Source organism: Asterias rubens, chromosome 6 (genome assembly GCF_902459465.1).
Source record: "Asterias rubens chromosome 6, eAstRub1.3, whole genome shotgun sequence".
Classification (NCBI taxonomy): domain Eukaryota; kingdom Metazoa; phylum Echinodermata; class Asteroidea; order Forcipulatida; family Asteriidae; genus Asterias; species Asterias rubens.
Genome location: NC_047067.1, coordinates 6,025,404 through 6,044,653, shown reverse-complemented (window position 1 = coordinate 6,044,653; position 19,250 = coordinate 6,025,404). Strand labels below are relative to the sequence as shown.

Below are 19,250 nucleotides of genomic sequence, written 5' to 3'. Positions count from 1 at the left end.
TTTGTAATAGTCGTGGTAGCACGATTAACCGAGTAGTTGAAAAACGGTAGTCGCAACTATGACACTAGTCACACTAGTCGCCCAGGTCTAATGTATACTGTTTATTGCACTTACAATAATTGTGCTCATAATAAGAAAGTATTTTCTTCCTTGCAGTAAGCTACATGTAGTTTTCATATTTATTTAGATTGGTAGAGCATGGAAGAAGGAAGAGAAGGAGTTCGAACGACCTGCAAAACCGCTGAGTAACAAAAGAAAATGACCCTGACAATGCCCCTTTCTGACCAGTGGAAAAAGATAGGAGACCTCCAGCTGGATGGCCGATTAGTGAGCGCGATTAGATCTCTTTGACAGAAGGCGTGGTACCGCCACTCCGCACCGTTGCCTTCTTGTAAAGTTGAATCATTGAGACAAGAATTTTGAATATATACACGTTTTCATTTACTGTTTGTGGTGTTTACATGGAAATACCATAGCATATTTTTACATTTTTGCAACTTTCCTGTCACTAGGGGTGGTTCAAAATTTGGGTATTAGCAGACGAGGGTGGTTGGTATTCAATTGTGTTTTCGATTTGGTGGGCGAAAGTGTACACAAATTTTATCAGGTCTCAAAAAAGTTGTTTTTCCTTTATTATATATCCATTACGACACCATAGTTGAGTGAAGAACCCAGTGCGCCTGCGCAAACTTACATACGCCAGGTCGCCCGTTGTTTGTGTAAGGTATTTTGGTGATTACGAGGTGTCGTTAAACGACCGCGGTACCACAGGTTTGACTTTTGAAGTCCCTTCGTTCGAGCTCCTTCTCTTCATTCCTCCATGGGTAGAGGTAGAGGCTTCTTAATAAGAGGCTTCTTTGGAAATAATATTAACTGTCTTTACACTTTCACTCTTTCCAAATCCTGGCTTTTTAATGCCTCCGGTGAAGAAGACGCGTTTGGTGCATTTTCATGATGCAGTTTCCTCTCCTATCCTCTTCTGCTAAAGCATCAAGCAGCTCTTCCAACATCTAGCATCGTCCTCTCATTTCTCTGGTGTGTGTGTGGGAGTGGGTTTGGGGGGGGGGGGGGGAGGTGGTATAGGAACTAGGGGTATGTTGAAGGGAATTCATGAATGCAGAAATACACACAGCATGACAACATGCAGGGCTTGAGATTGGGAGAAAATTCCACAATATTTCAGGGCAGGGCGTGTTGAGCAAATTTATTACCGAACCGGAAACAACACCAGAATCAAAATGAGAACAAAATTGTCTACACGGTATTAACATAGCTTACAACAACAAGCGCTAAGAGATTATTTATTTCATTCGGCGAATAGGTACAAGTATACTTCCGTGCTCAACGGGTTCACCAAGCAAGCACCCTTATTTACAAATTTCCTCTGGCTTGGTTTCATTACCAGAAATGTATAATAATAATAATCATACAGCGCACATGTACAGTGGTTATTTTTCTGTACATCAATGATACAAGTACAGCACGTGCACAAACACAGTAAACACACGGTTGAAGGCGCACAGATGCGTTTGTTTGTGGTGTCATGTTTATCGTGTCGTGTGTGTGAGATTTATAACCTGTGCATCCCAACTGGGTTCCAACAGTAGTTTTGTGAGGGGTGTTTTGTTTGTGTGAATTCCGGCCTTCCTACATTTGTATATCATAGTCACACATAATATGAGTTTGAAGATTTCTTCAGTGCATACCTCCTGTACAATAGAGATGTTTTGGCTAGAAACTTACTTTGTTGTTATTGCGATTTTTTGTTTTCCCTCAAGTGTGATTACAGTTCCAAGTGTTTGAGGACAGGCTACACTTAGACCTTGAACTCCATCCATTCTTTGAGCAAGATTTGGTCTCTGAATGTCTGAAATTCAAAGAGTGACTGAATTTTTAAAAACTTGGTTGACCAAGGCTCTGGTTGTGATGTGAATCCTTCTGCCATTTTTGGAGACCATTGGCCAAATCAGGGCCTAATTTTAAGGCATGCTTGACATGCTAGGCTTCCCAGTGCCCATAGAGAAAGGAATTCTAGTTTGACCATTGGGCGAGGAATTTATCTTTTTTTGACCATAGAGCAAGGACTTTCTTTATGGTTTTGACTACAGTTGAGCTTCCCCATGGAATTGTAACCAGGATTAAATTTCTTTTAAACAAATTAAGCCGAAAATGCTGCTCAGCAAATATATTTCCAAACGAAAAAAGTGTGGTGCGCCAGTAGCTGTAATATACAATTTACGGCATCTTGGCTAGAAACTAGATCTGCTTAGCATGACTTAATTTTTGCTTAATAAGTTTGATGAAATTAAGGTTAGATCTTGATAAAGTTAAGGATGGTGCCTAAGCCAGAGCTCATAAATGTGTGAATTTACTTCCCCATTGTTAACATAAACTGTAGGGTAGAGTGTCGCCCGTGCTGCAGCTTTTCTCTTTTTTTTTATCTGCAAAATTTCTTTTAGAGTCTTTTTAAAACCTCCGCCTTAGTTCTTCTTCCCCCGTGGCTGGCAAGCTGTTTCTGCTAAGCATGACCATTTGTGCTCAATATATCTTAAGAAATTAGGGTCAGGTCTTAGTAATGTAATGGACGACGTCTAAGCCAAAACCTGTGAGCGTGATACAACGGCCCATTGGTAATAAATTGTTAGAGTAGTTTTTTGTAACCATCAGAAAAAATTGTTCAGAATATTTTGAAATCCTCCTCCCCAGTTCTCCTTCCTCATGGCTGGCCAGCTATTTCTGGGTGCTTTATAAGTTTGATGAAATTAGGGTCAAGTCTTAATAGTGTTAAGGATGGCGCCTAAGCCAACGTGATTTCACTTGCCCAGTTGCTAATAAATTGTTAGAAAGTAGAAAGTCGGCCAAGCTGCAGCTTCCCTTTTTTTGTAATCGTCGGCAAAATGTCTGAAGTGTCTTTTGAAATCCTCCTCCTCAGTTCTCCTTCCCCCATGTCTAGTAAACTATTTCTGCTAAGCATGATTTTGTTGTGCTTAATAAGTGTTATGAAATTAGGTCCAGGTCTTAATAATGTCAAGGATGGCGCCTAAGCCAGTAAGATTTTACTTGCCCATTGTTAGTAAAGTGTTAGAGTAGAAAGTCGCCCGGGCTGCAGCTTCCCCCCTTTTTTTGGTTATCATTAGAACAAAATTCTCAAGACTCTTTAGAAATCTTCCTCCTCAGTTGTCCTTCCTCCATAGCTCACAGCAGGCAAGCACATCTAACCTTGAAAGTCATCTTCTGATACAAAACTGTAATTTGCATTCTTAGGTCGGAACTGCCTGCGGGGTAAGATTGGAGTGAGCAGTGACCTTTTAGTTGTTGTCTCTTTTTTCCTTATTTCTTGTCGAGGTTCCAATGTCCCTCCCAGTTCGAGGTGAGGAAACTGCACAGAATAGGTGTGAGACGATTGAATATTTTAACGCTGTGCCCCCTTAAGAATCAATTAAGGGTTGCTGAGTCCCTGGGTGCCTGTGGGGGCGAAATGAGGCATTGAAGGGCGACTGATTCAGGGATTTAATGTATTACTAATACGGGAATGTTATTACATGTATTTGACAATGCTTAAGTCACCTAGCGTTGAGCATGCTGGGTCTGTATTTGGGTAGTGTGGTGCTATGTGTAACTTGCATGCTTCATTGATTATTAGGGCATATTTTAATGTACAGTAACTACTCATGTTGAATGAATGTAATAGAGCCGGGCTTAGTGATGATGGATTGTAACTTGTAAAACTTGAACTACAAGGCTTACATGTTTGCATACATAGTCTACATGTAGGTTGCATTGTAAAATGTTGTGTCTGCTACAGCAACATTAGATGTGTATTACCCGTCCACAAAATTAGACTGAAATGCACATAAACATGATGGGGGATCGTGTTGGGTTGGTGTGGTTAGTTCCTTACCTTTCACACCTGTGGACCCATGTTCGAATCCCACCTCAAATTTGAGCTCATGTATTGGGTTTTCAGTCCCTATCTAATATTTTTGTCTTCCCCATTGGGGTTTTCCACCCACATCTAATTGTAACTGAGCATTTCTTAATCATCTCCTATATCCTGTTATTGTTGCTAAAGTTATTGCACTGTTGGATGTGTTATAAAATTTATTTCATTATAAATAAGTACTATTGACGAACAGTGTGTGGTCTAGCAATTAAAATTTCTTAGTTCAAAGGAGAGGGTCACGGTTCAGATCCAACCCGAGTAGCCTGCAGACAGCACTGAGTATGGTGCTTTACACACATCAGTGTAAAGGTTAAAATATTTTACTACAAACATGGTTGGATACTCCAATGAGCTCATAATTTTTATACCTGACCCTAATTCACTGTACTGACCCCCAACTACCCTCATTAAACCAACCCAAAACTGGCCTGCTATTTTGTGAGTCAAATTGCATAGTAAAAATACTTTAGCGCTTCTACATGTAACCGCAGTAACCAGCACTGCCTAATTACACAGGGAACTTGACTCCCGAAATGGTGTACGAGCGAGATTTATTGCGTGAGGGTGTCATGTGAAGTGGGTTAAAGGCACTGGACACTTTTTGTAATTGTCAAAGATCAGTATTCTCCACTTGAAGTATTTGAACATGCATAAAATAACAAATCTGGGAACATTTGGGCTCAATTGGTCATTAAGTTGCTAGAGAATAATGAAAGAAAAACACAATTTTTGCACAAATTTGTGTGCAATACGGATGCCTAAAAAAGGCTTCAGGCCTGAAGTCTTTTCATGTTTGAGTGAGAAATTAACCTCTTTCTCAAACACGACGTAACTTCAGAGGGTTTCTCACAATGTTTTTTACTATCAACAGCTCCCCATTTGCTTATTACCAAGTAAGTTTTTATGCTAAAAATTATTTTGAGTAATTACCAATAGTGTCCACTGCCTTTAGTATGTAGGCCTCATGAAGCGAACTCCCTATGGCCTGTGCACATATCCCCAAAGGATTCATCAGCCAGTTGGTGTTTATCAAAAGTAGATCAAGTGGAATGTGAGTTATCATCAGTTATGACAAAAAGGGATGTGTCTGGATCTTACAACAAAAGAACTCCTTCATGCAAAAAGGAAACAACACTTGGCCTGTGCACAGAATGTGTCCAAAGGGGAACAAGGAAACTGTTTTTTTGTTATATCAGTGTATGGGCAAAAACCAAAATTAATATTCTTTATCCCGGATGCAAATTTAACATCTATTATATCGTTGCGGTACCCGCTGCCAAAACATAGGATTCGAACTGCCTCTAGCTACCGGGCAATCTCGGTAGTGTAGTTGGTAAGACACTGCTCTAGAATTGCAAGGATCGTGGGTTCAAATCCCACCCGAGTAATATGCCTGTGATATTTTTTCACAGGACTCGGGGGAAGTACTGAGTATACAGTGCTTACACACATCGGTTTATGGGTAAAAACCAAAATTAATATTCTTTATCCCCGATGCAAATTTAACATCTATTATAAAAAGTTACGGTTTATTATTGTTTTACTGAGTCAGGCAGAATTACCACATAAAATAGCCTGAGAAAATTAACAACAGACAAATGAAAATTTTCATGAAATCTATCGGAATGTGAAGTCTTAGACTAGACCGACATTCTTATAATTGCCAACATCTTTTGTCTTGTTCCACTAGAGATAATCCTTTATCGAAGATAGGGCTTGACTACTTCTCCCCTTCGAGCATCAGTTTAGTTAAAACAAGTTGGTACAGTGAATTTTACTTCGAAGTAATTTGGTTATATGTAAAAAGATAACACTTCTCAGAATGTCTATTGATTCCTATTATGGATGCTTCTTCCTGCATAGACGTAAATTCACTCTGGATTTTCTTTGACATTTCAAAAACGCAACACCTTTCAACCTTTGTTTTATTGTATACATCTGCATGTATGTTTATATAGGATTACAACAATCAATCAGGTCCAAAAAAGCAAAGGTATACTTTGCCTTTAAAAGAAAAAAAACATTCTATTGAAATTGAATCTTGGATGATGGATATCCCAAGACTTGGTAATGTTTTTTTACCACTCACAGTAATTTATAAACTTCATAAAACCAGATATCCTGTAACCCAATCAAGCGTGGAATCCCTTGGCTTGATTTTGTTTTTACAAAGCCATCCATCTGTGACCTGATTGCATCCAAAGAGAATCATGAGTAATACAGCGCAGAATACATCCATCCCGTGAAAGTAAATGTTTGGTATGCCGTCATGCAGTGCCTTCACCTATTCCCCTTTCACGGTATGCAATGTTGACTAGGCTTCTGATGGAGAGCTAGAGAGAGAGAGGCCCACGATTATTCTGTGTCACCACGGATCCTCCTGTTAGTAGAGGTACTATGGTGTCATCTCTGCCGGTCAGTGAATCTGAAATAAACAAAAAGGAACGGTATATGTTTGGAGTATCACTCTTACAGACACTGGACACTATTGGTAATTGTCAAAGACTAGTCTTCTCAGTTGGTGTGTCTGAACATATGCATAAAATAACAAACCTGTGAAAATTACTTTTTTCTTGATAACTACGTTACTTCAGAGGGGGCTGTTTCTCACAGTGTATTATACTATCAACAGCTTCCCAATATGCTAATAATTATTTGGAGTAATTGCCAATAGTGTCCACTGCCTTAAAGATTAATGGCAGCGATACAAACTTGCTTGGCTAGAAGCTAGAAGTGCAGCAGCTTTCGAGAAAGCATTTTGAGAATCATTTCACTTTGAACTAATGTGGTTGTGGACATAAAATTGAATCTGAGGAGCATTACGGACAGTAACAATTCACAGATTGTGTAGTCCAAGTTTGTTTTCCCGCGTGGACATATTAGGATTGGCACGTTTAACCGGTTAACTGCTTAATTGTGAACAAACGATGAAATCTTTTCAAAATTTCCTTAATGATTAAAGAAAATTTACAATAAAAAGATACACATTCTTAGTCAAAGACACTATCAAGGGAGAATGATTGACAACCCTTTTGTTCGTGGAATGTTTCTTATCCTAATCCCATCAACAAATGGTGGTAATCATAATTTTTAATCCCATACAAATTGTTGTTCTTGTGGTTTTGTGACTGCAAAGATTGCTTTATTATAGTGTTATAATTTTAATCCTTGTATACTGCTCATTTTACAGATGGGCTCATACGTGTAGTTCCGATAAGAGTCAGTAGAAATGGGTAAACTGTTTTTAAAACAGAAGTCACAAGTTGGGTTTTAACCAATAAGGAAAATAAATTAAATTGTTGATAATATATTATTGATATTTTGTAATGGAAGGTGCTGTACTACACATGTGTGATACTTGATTTGCGATGGGTGCCGCTGTCGCCAACCTCTCAATGCCTCATGTCATTTACCGCAAGTGTTCGCGTACATTCACAATGTTAACGCAGCCAAATTGTGCACGCTCTTACACACAAGTGGCGAGACTAATAAATAATGGTGTGTAGCACCCATTATGTAAAGCGTGCTTGCAACCTTCCCATGAGTAGGGCACATGACTCCTCCTCGATTGAGCACGGAATCTCACACATATGTAGACATTTTGCACTGGCTTGAAATGTAAATTATTTGCTTTTGGTTTTTTTTAATGTAAATTATTTGCTTTCGTTTTTTTAAATGTGAAGTATTTGATATTGTTTTTTCAATGTTTTGTTACCCTTTTGTGCATACATTTCTGTAAAGTCAGAGGACTTTTCTGGTTTTGATTTTTTTAATAGCCAAAACTGCCAGAGGGTCTAATTTACACAAGGAGCAAGTCGCTCAGTACAATGTACTATACATCGCCTCAAACGTGTACATAATAAAAGCTCATCGTAGAGCGTATTTGTCAGCTTGTAAATCAGCATTGCAATCTCTCAGCCACAGCTGATCTGGTGAAAGCTGTGTTACTTGAATTCATCTACACGTACATTTAGGCCTGATACCTAATGGAGGCAACGAAGGTGATTGCCTCCACTCATGCCCCCTGGCCATTGCCTTCGTGCCCTTTTCACAATTTCATCATAGGGTGCCCTTTACCAAGGAGAAATTGCCTTGGTGCCCTTGCCCTTTCAAAAACGAAGCATACAGGACTATTTATTTACATGTACTGTATAATGTATCTCTGATGTATCTACATGTATAGATAGTTTTCCGTCTTTTTAGATTGGTTGGGGGGGGGGGTGGTTGAGATGCAAGTGTCAGACAAAGAAATATCCTTGGTTGTTACAGACTGTTGATTGCAATGCCAGCGTCCCCTTCCCTCTAAAATCAATAGAGCAGCTGCATCCTGGAGCCACCATTTCCTTAAGAATCACTCCATCACCTCCGGGCCATGATGAGGCAAGGAGCAAGAGGGTATACTCCCACCACTGTTAGTGGAGGCAGTCAAGCAGTCATCTTTGAGTCCGTCTCATTCCGAGAGCTGTTAATGGGGCACTCGATCATGTGGAGGAGAGGACTGGAGTGGTTTCCAAAATTTGACAAATCTGTGTTCACCCCAGTCTCAATTTGATAAGAATAATGTTACTTACATTATGTGCAAGCCTGTAAATGCTTCATGTTTGAAACGGCAGGGCACCAAGGCTTAAACCTTATGAGGAAATTGTAAATCTGGAGCATTTCAAAGGCATGGTGGCATTCGTCTTTTCATTTTCCATATTGAACAAGATTATGTTGTTATAATGATTATTAATTATGTTTTTTTTACAAAACATTCAAACATCACAACCAAAGGCTGATATCTAAAATACAACCAGATCTACATGAATTTATTTTTGTAAACCAATAGACCCCTTGCATGTGACGTCAAACGCTTAAAAAAGTGCCCTCGCTAGGGTCAAAAACCACCCTCACTGTGGTCAAAGGAGGCAAATGATTGGTTTTCAAACTGTTTTTTCAAAAAAAAAAAAAAAAAAAAAAAAAAAAAAAAAAAAAAAAAAAAATGTACCTATGGTTGTGTCTGTGCACTAAATGGTAAACCCTGTCTGCAATTTCTTGAATGATAAAGCTACCACTTGTATCAAAAAGGTAGGCCTCGAGTAGGCTAATCCATAGGCCTCGAGTAGGGTAATCCATTTTGAAAATTCTGGAAAGATTTGTAAAGAAAGGATTCTGAATGTTCAGTTGTTGTTGACAATGTGTTTCATACGCCACTGTATCAGCTTATTATAGCCGGCTTTGAAACTGCAAAACACTTTCGGCAAAAAGTCACTCCAACTTCAAGTCTTGGCGAAAACGTCAATTACCGACGGCACTCAACACAAACCTGATCCCTTTGGAAAGCACACTAGTCTAGATTTTCAAATTGGTTTTAACCGTGAGCCAATTTTATCCACACTTCCTGCTCCATCAACTTTTCTGTCTACTGGGGTTTCCCAGGAGGTGGTCATGGTACCGTGGTGTGAGCCAGTGTGATTTTTTAAACAGGGTCCGTAGTGTAGAGGTTCCCCCATGGGGGAGAAGGCGAGATTGTCCTCACTTAGCGTACAGCTATCTTCACACTCCTTGCTCTCTCAAATCTTCATGCTTAGTATTTTTTGTGAGCGCATGAAAATTGTTGTTTGCAGTTGACCTTTATCAGGCCTGTAATGTTTCGTTTTTTGAAAAGGGTACTAAGGCATTTTCTCCTTGGTTAAGGGCACCCTACATTGTATGATTAAATTGTAAAATTTCTACTGGAGCATTTCAAGGGCACCAAGGCAACGACCAGGGGGCACGGAGGCAATCACCTTTGTTCACCTTATAAAGGGGCATTTGAAACCTTGTATTGAAGCGCGTTACACTGTTACTGTTACTACACCTGTTCATTGGATGCATTCTTGAAACCATCTCAACTCCTCTGGAGTTATGCAGCCAAATTGGCACACAGGTTGCTTATCTCTACTGTGGCAGTTGCCCATCCTGGGTGATGAGAAGCAATTACACATAGCTTAAGTGTATTGCCCAAGAACATATGTCATGACTTGGATTCGAACCCACACATTCCCTTGTTTACATTCCTGTGGAGATATCTTTTGTTCTTTCCATTGTCTCTGTACTGTAGGTCGTCCCATAGACTTTGTACACAAAATTTCTTGTGGAGCACCCAGGTCTTTAGAATTTCTCTATGGAGTCCTTTTATTTTCCCTTTTCTGTTTTGTCCTTGATCTCCATGGTAGTGAAAATGAAAGCACACACCCACACCACTCTAGTTTTTACAACGAAAGAGTCATCTTGTGTTTCATACTTTAAAAGTGTTACTTTAAAAGACATTCATAAATACCCCAGACAGTTTCGCTACTCCTATTGGTGGAGAGCGCTTCACATGGGGGTGTTTGAACGGTTGATAATGACCAGCTGGAGCTGTTTCTAACCGGCTGACTACAGTGTGTCGGAATGCGCAATTAATAGCTATTAGTAACAGCGCGTAATCTATTTATATGCGCGCGTGCGTACACACAACCCACGCGCATCAAACAGATTCTTCACAAAGTTTTTGAAAAAAATATTTCAAACCTTGAATTTTCAATTGTCAAAGTGTCTATAATTGTGTTGTTTTAACGTTTTTTAACAAAAGGGCATTTATGAATGGGTGTAAAAGAGTAGTGACTCGTTCTTAAACGTCCGTTTAAAACCTTTAAAGGCCCTCGCCTTTGGCTCGGGCCTTTATCACAAGGCAACGACCATGCCAGTTTTAAACGGTCGTGTAAGAACTCGTCGCTACCCTTTTATTTATTTAATCAATGTAACTAAACCAAGGCTTGAGGGTCAACAATAGTAGGCAGTGTTGTAGCAACATATTCAAGTACTGCAAATTCATTTTATATGCCTTCGTATGTTCCTGTGACAAGGGCATTTTATTGTCTACATTTACTGTTGTAACTGTTAATGATTTTCCATTTGTTGTAATGGTACATGATTGTATGCTACAACAAAAATGCCATTTGGTATAAGATAATTCTTCTCTTAGTGCTTGTTTAAAAATAAAAACAGTTTAATATTTGAGTGTGTAGATTTTTCTATTCTTACCATGTAACAAATTTTCTGGTCCAGTAAGAATTTTGAGCTGCCAGCCCTGCCTTCCTGTGGTCTGTCATGCAGAGATTACAGGCACTGAGACTTCTCTTACCTACATGTAGATAGATAGATAGATAGATAGATAGATAGATAGATAGATAGATAGATAGATAGATAGATAGATAGATAGATAGATAGATAGATAGATAGATAGATAGATAGATAGATAGATAGATAGATAGATAGATAGATAGATAGATAGATAGATAGATAGATAGATAGATAGATAGATAGATAGATAGATAGATAGATAGATAGATAGATAGATAGATAGATAGATAGATAAAAAGGTTTATTGACAATAGCCATCACAGCATAAAAACTGAATTGCAACTATGATACAATATTTTAAAAAGATTAAAAGGACATCATAACAGAACAACAATTTATATACAAAAATAATTATATAAAATTCACAAGCAAAAAGGGGAATAAAATTAAACAGCAACCACACACCTTTGGCAAGACACACACCACACCAGCACACACATAAAGGAACAAAAACGCACGTACACACTTGGACTAAACAAAAAACAGTATTTTACAAGAACTCTGCAATACAAACAAGACCAAAAGAGCTTTATAAAAAGGAATGCAATAATAAATCAATGTTGGAACCATGTAGTTTACCTTTTTGCAATAGTGAGTATATATGCCCAGTTGTTAATGTTGGACAGATCCAAATTCACTCCATTTCGGATTAAGACTTGTCATCAACAATGCTTTATAATATTATTTATAACTGGTTTACGGCCTGTCATGGTCGAGCGGTTAAGAGCACTGAACACAAGTTCAGTTGTTTCTGATCAGCAGAGTATGGGATGGAGTCCCGGTCGTGACACTCGGACCTTTTACAAGCAAGACACTTGGCCGTTTATGCTTCGTCCTTCGGATGGAATGTAAAGCCATTGTCCTGTGTGTTGTGTAGTTGGTGCACATAGAATTCTGCACTACTTACGACAAGCGTAATTAATGGGTTTGCAGGAAATTTTGACTTCGTGCGTACTCGACATTACCAGCAACTTTGATTTACATTGCTAGTGCAGAAATTTAGCCCTTGCCTTGCAAGCTGAGAATGGTGACCGTAAGCGAACGAACAAGAATTCAGCGGAAAGCAGAGCCATGCAATTAGGCCCTGTACTATGCAGATAACAAGGAACGCCTCCATTTCCACTTTGCACTTGACCGAAAACTGTCAACAAATGCAAGTTTACTTGGTCGAGTAATTTGTGGCTAGGCATAATGTGATATTAGTCGAATGGGAGAAGTTTTTCTTTGTTGATGGTGTGTATAATCTTCGTCAATTCAAGCATGGAGGTAGCTACCTCCATGATTCAAGCATCTAAAATTACAGGCTTTTTAAGCTAGCGAGGCATCATACGCCTTGTCTTGTTGTAATGGAGATGGTACTCACATGTACTGTACATATTGCCAGGTTGTCATTGTAAATTTGCACACATCAGTGTGGCGAATATGCCAGGATTTTATCTTGTACAATCACTGCATGAGGAATGCCTCAGCGAGTGTTAATGTTCATCGCTGTCGGGATGTCCCCACAGAATAAATACAGTTAATTACAAAACGAATGGCTTTATTGGCAAGTCCACCCGTGCATGGAATGATAAATAAATACAATCACAGGTATACGCATACCAAACTATAAGCTTTCAGGACAGTGTGCTTACATGTAGGTCTGCTGAAGGAGATTTTATTTGATAAACAGTAAATTATAATATCACATCATGCCTAGCCACAAAGAAATGTCTGTAATTTACTAGGCAGAGTAAAAAAAAAATAAAAAATTAAAACATGTTTAGCGTCTTGGATCCTTAAAAAGGGAAGCGGTTTGGAAGATGACATTTTCTTAGTACTGTGTTGTCAAATAAAGAAAGACAAGGGGGCTTATGGGACAGTGTGCATTATAAGTAGGTATGAAGGAGATTTTATTTGATAAATTGTTAAATTGGCAGTAGAAAAAAAAGGTGTGTAATTTATGGAAATGGAGTTTTTGCAGTAGCTGAACTGAATTCTACATTGTAATTGGGATGTTGATTTTTTCATTTATTTAGTTTCTCTCTTTCTTATATTTTTTACTCCGATAGGTTTTCTACTTTTTGTGTTTCATCTATGAGTAATATTGATCGGACATATTGTGCCTATAGGTTTTTATTATTGTTATTAAATAAGTGGTGGCTTTTGATGTGAAGTTATTTTGATCTTCTTTAACTTCATAAAAATAATGTTACCTAAGGCCACATAAAATAATAATAATTTGATCGTCCTTTTTTTTGCGGATGGGGGAGGGAGGGATTTTTTTTGTTTTGTTTTTGTTGACATGCCAAATATGAAATTAACAATAAAGAAATCATCACTATAAAACAGAGGGTTTGTGTGTTTTTGATGTTTTCAATAGTTTTGTCAAACAAATTTAACTCCTACATGTAGATGACATTTTCTGTAAACTTTTTCAAACAACCAAGCACAGTGTAGCCCCAGTAAATATTTGAAGAATTGTTCTTGCTTTGCCAACATGAATAAAAACCTTCTCTAAACATCTTTTCAAACCTGTACATTTTGAAAAAAATATCAGCTGAAAAATCTGGGCAGTAAAAGTATAAAGAAAAATCTAGACATGGGAAAACAAAAAAATGGGGTCGGGGGGTTTTAAACGGTTGGGCGGGGACGATCAACAATTTTTTTTTTATGTGGCCTTAGCTGTTATACATGTAATCAATTTTTTGTTTTGCCAGAACAAAATTGGAACAAAATTTACACCATGCATTGTATTGGCCCACATTTAATATGATAACAGTTCACATGCATGTTGTTTGTGTATGTGATAAACATTGAGTACACATGACAGTTGTAACATGTGTATCACAAGTGCAAGTACTATACAACTACAAAGTACATGAATGTTAAAGGCAGTGGACACTTTTGGTAATCACTCAAAAAAATTATTAGCATAAAACCTTACTTTGTAACAAGTAATGGGGAGAGGATGATGGTATAACACATTGTGAGAAACAGCTCCCTCTGAAGTGACATAGTTTTCGAGAACGAAGTAATTTTCCACGAATTTGATTTCAAGACCTCATATTTAGAACTTGAGGTCTCGAAAGACACACAACTTCGTGTGACAAGGGTGTTTTTTCTTTCATACTTATCTCGCAACTTCGACAACCAATTGAGCACAAATTTTCACCGGTTGGATATTTTATGCATATGTTGAGATACACCAAGTGAGAAGACTGTTTTGACAATAACCAATAGTGTCCAGTGTCTTTAAAATTATTGTACGATTGCATCGCGGATATGGGGATATGGTATTGCACCAGTGAGTTGTAAATGTACACATCATCATCTTCTTTTAAAAAACACTCAATATTGATTGAAATGCTTGTCAGCAAGTCGGGCCGTTCAAATTATTTTGTGTGCCTTTATCTCACAGTGAGGTAATTACATCCATAAAGTGCCTTGCTTTCTGTACAATCGATCAATGCCATTAACACATGCTAGTCAATACAATATAGAGTACAGTCCCCATTATGTCAAACACTCTCCTGGCCGAAATGAAAAATTTGATGTCACCGTATTTTATGCGCAGACTCTTTTTAGAAACATACTATTTGCTTAGTGCCTCATTTAAAAAAGTGACTAACTGCCACAGCCAAAAAGCAATTTATTCCATGAAAATATATTTAAACAAAGAGGCTAAACAACTAAATATTAATGAGATTTTAAAAAAAATGCCCTTTTCAAAATGAAATGGTCTTGCCCTTTCAAAGATGAAGCTCCAGGTCTGGTGCAAGAACCCAAGATTTTTTGCATGAACCAGTTCCAGGGATTAGATCTTTCAAGCTTTTATCTGAAATCAGATGTTTTTTGTCTTCTGAAAATGTAGCTATTATTTTCTCTGTAGATGAAGCAATCTTGCTCTTTGATCTACTTTTTTGGTGTTGATACATGTATACCCATTCCTTTCCTATAAATACTACAGGCATATTACTCAGGTGGGAATTAAACCCATGACCAGTTAGTGTCTTACCAAAATAATATTCTTTATCCCCGAAAATACTTCAATAGCTCTGACGATACTGTTTCTGAAAGCTCCTTGAAATCTATTATTCCAGGGGTTACTAAAAGTCGGAAATGTCAACATACCTTCTTACATTTGGGGCATGGTTTCAGACATTTTTGTAAGCGATGGCTCTGCACCCTTCGTTCTTTTTTGCTTCATTTGTGGAATGTCATGGCCGAGCGGATAAGAGCACCAAGTTTAAATTTTTTTATTGTCATTATTATTATAAAACGTATGATTTGATATTATTTTCTGCCCAGGCTCATCGTCCTGTCAGTCATCCTTGGGCTCGACCATCCTCAGAATGACGAATGCTCTGCCAGTCTCCGAAACTACATCGTCGGTTACTTGGTCATTCTCTCAGCTTGTCTGTTTGTGGAGGGATTGATCGTCTTCATCAGTCTCAGGGGAACGATATTCTACACACGGCCTCGATCGTCGATGGAATATTTGCTGTATGGTCGAACATGTAGGTACAATGTAGAAGAGTGTTCTTTTTTATCCAATAACAGACCAAGTCGGGCCAAATTTTTATGCCAACAGTCAAACTGACAGAGTCTGTATTATTTATTATAAGTGGGACAAGGTCTTAAATGTTCGTTTAAAACCGGCAGGGTTGTGGCCAGACGAGCGGAAGGCGAACACTGATGACTCAAACTTGAACTGGAGAATTTATATCTTGACAGAGATCTTGCAGTGTGCCAGATGAAAAACCGCTTCCGATTGCTTGTATGGTAGCCATGATAATTTGTGTTCCAAAGTTGTCCTACAATGGTATGATTGAAGAAACAATGGTACTAAGCTTGGGCGATATCGATTTATTTTATTCACGATATATCGCCGACAATATATCGCGATATTCAATATAATCGCGAATAATTAAATTTGACATCATCAGTCTTCAAACTCCAAGTGAAAGTTGTAGAAGAGACAGTCATAGCTTAAGAGAGGTGTTCTAATGACCTATTCTTCTGGTTTTACTCCAAACCTATGGGGTGCAAGATGTCTCAGCTAGCAAATACATCGCGATATTTAATCGATATTGCGATAATATCGTGATATCGCCCAAGCTTAAATGGTACAGCAAAATATGTACACATTTACAGGTATTGTTCATGTACATTCCAAACAAATTGCAGTTGATGAAATGTTTTTGGCAAAGTTTAAAAGTAATTTTATAATTGTTCTCTCTCTCTTTCTTTTTCCCCCATTTTGTTTTTGCAGTTCTGCTTTTGCTGTGTCTGCTTTGGACAATTCTTGGCATAGTATGGCTGACCCAGTGGTTTTCAAACTGCCCGGTCATGTTAATCAAGAATTCAGTACTAGGTGAGAACAAACAAGATAAATTCTAACAGATAAAATCAAATAAGAAAACATTAAAATGTTACAATAAAATATCCAAATTTAGAAAAATTGAAGAAATCATAAACATATAGGAGAACATAGACAATAGAAGGATTGCACATAATGTCATTGACCACCATCATTGATAAAACGTGCACGCGTGAAAGGGTATCATTGGCTACATGTACACACGTAAACTTTTTCGTTGTTTATCATCAAATATGGCGGTCGATGACACTATTTGAAATCCATCTTTATATGTGTAAAAACAAAACCATCAAAACATATAAATAATACCATGAGTATTGTGTATTAGAATGTGTGCTTCATACATCCATATTTTATTCTCTATAATTACCGACTCGCCAAGAAAATAACACCTCACCTTTATTCTGCTCGTCTCTAATGAAAGATCCTTCAAAGGCATAAAATTGCATGTGTTCGTGTGAGATCCGGCCACATCATTGCCAATATTTACCTCTTAAACGCAAACGTACAACTGTTTAACTTTAGTTCAGATTCAGACCTGTAGATTAACCCTTAGAGGAAAGCATAGTTAATAGCTTATCATTCATACAATTATTACATCTATTAAATTTGATTAAATTTGCATGAAGTAATTAGTTGTGCCTTTTGTTTTGTCAACAGGTATAGTTGTGTACAATATCCTTCTGTTCATTCTAATTATGGCAAGAGCCTGGTGTCTCTTTGACTCTGCCGGGAGGAGCTTCGTCAAGTTGCAGAGGACGGAGAAGCAATGTGCAATTCGACGGTCTGCGAGTCGGGTCGAGAGGAACAGAGTAAGACAAATGTGAGTAGCTGTTTCAAACATTGTCAAATATGACAAAGCCCTCTTTGCATTATGCTCGGTTCATACTCCCTGCCAATGTGAATGCAAAGCAATTATCAAGGTCATGCGACTGTTTTCACAGCGAATGTTTCATAGGATTTGAGGACAGGAACGTTTGCGAATAAATCATTGCAAATTTGTTGACATCATTATTTTTTTTCACATTCACATTCGCAAGAAGCATGAATTGGGCTTATCTCTTTCATAGGGTAGTGTTTTTCTTTTACTTCGAAATTGGGTTGGACAATGACAAAATTTACTCAAGCTGGACTTGAACCTGCGCCCACCGAATTCAAGTGTCGACCCTCTGCTAACTGAGCATCATGTACACGTTAATCACCCTAATGTTGGCAGTGCCCCTATTTTGTCAATATTTTTGTTCAAGGGTGCCAATCAGAAGCCATTCAACCTGGGAAGTACAGCAGAGGGATGATCGCTTATTTAAAGAAATTATTTGGAATTATCAAGTATTAAACCCCCAATTTGTATAATAATAATTTAGATCAACTATGGCAGGTCGTATGATGATAACTATACAGAAATGATTTGTCTCTACAAGGTTTTAAGCTGCATTTCACTTGGCAGCATTCTCTATCCATCACATTTTGGTATCACTTCACCTTACTTGCTATTTGATCCTTATCAGTTATTCTGTTTACAAGGTTCTCCCAATGTAACGTAGCTTTAAGTCTGATTTTTTTATTTTTTTTAATCCAACCTCTCAGAAAAACTAGAGCACTGTATGACCGCAATTGGGAGAAGCGTTTTCATCGGTATTGCTGTTGTATTCAAGTACAAGAAACACAGGAGGTAATAATAATAATAAGTAATATTTAAATTTATACATGTTGGTTTAGAATGGACCTTTCATTCTCCAAGAGTTCCTTAAAAAAACATTCTCTATATTTTTCAATCTGAAATTATAAATTTTAATCGGATTATGGCCATTCTGTATTCTAAGAGGTCGTCTGAAATATTCTCTATCTACAGCTTTGCGCCTGAAATGATAAATTTCAATCTGTTAGACCATCTGTTATTTAAGAGGTCCTCCAAAACTGTTCTCTAGGCGACAACTTTGGGTCTTAAATAATCAATTTCAATCTGGTCGCCACTCTGTACCCTAAGAGGTCCTCTAAAACTTTTCTCTAATCAAGAGCGTTGGAAATCTTTAAGCAATCTTTATCATACACTCTGTACGTACGAGGTCCTCCAAAATTATTCGCTTCTCCAGACCTTCGGTCCTGAAATGAAACGTTTCAGTCTTTCAGACATTCTGTTGCACCAGAGTTTTGGGCCTGAAATTATAAATTGGCGGACATTTTGAATCCTAAGAGGACCTCTTTATCCTAAGAGGTCCTCTAAAACTATCCTCTAGTCTGCTTTGGGCATGAAATGATAAACCCGTTCGTATAGCATTCTGGATCCTAAAGTTCTTACTGCCATGAATTTCAAGTGTGATTACCAAACTGGATACCTTCCCTTAAAGGCTTGATAGAGTTTAGTGTAAATGTTGACACAGCTTCCTTTTTGTTCAAGGCAAAATTAACTTAACAAAATTCACAGAAAGAGTTTACTTTTTCCACCCTCCTCATACTATAGAGCGCGTTCACTGAGATCGGACTACTCTTCTCGGATTTCTTTCGTGATCTTGACATTGTGCCGTCTGACATTGTCGCTGGGCTGATGCTGCTTAGAGAGGAACAGAAACAAAGCAGGCGGGCCACCGAGACCAACCCAAACAACAAAGTCTTGAAGTTTCTCTCCGGGATACCAGTCATGCCGGACACCAAGTTTGTGGATTTCAGCAACCATGTAAGTATAGCTTTGTAACCACATGTGAAGTCAAAAGGATTTGTTAGCAAGAGGAATTTGTGTTCTCTGTGTTTTTGTGCAAGTGCTTTGTATTTTGTGGAAATGTGGTGATGGGGGATTGTAGA

At 38.1% G+C, this 19,250-nt stretch overlaps 1 protein-coding gene across 1 annotated transcript in view; it reads left to right on the top strand.

The window, feature by feature from the left end:
* LOC117291302 (sn1-specific diacylglycerol lipase alpha-like) overlaps nt 1-19,250 on the top strand; it is a 48,259-nt gene that overhangs the window by 16,004 nt on the left and 13,005 nt on the right. The window contains exons 2-6 of the mRNA XM_033772939.1: nt 15,380-15,588; nt 16,344-16,445; nt 17,112-17,274; nt 18,039-18,123; nt 18,913-19,125. Coding sequence (XP_033628830.1) covers nt 15,380-15,588; nt 16,344-16,445; nt 17,112-17,274; nt 18,039-18,123; nt 18,913-19,125 — 772 coding nt within the window. The remainder of the gene's footprint in view (nt 1-15,379; nt 15,589-16,343; nt 16,446-17,111; nt 17,275-18,038; nt 18,124-18,912; nt 19,126-19,250) is intronic.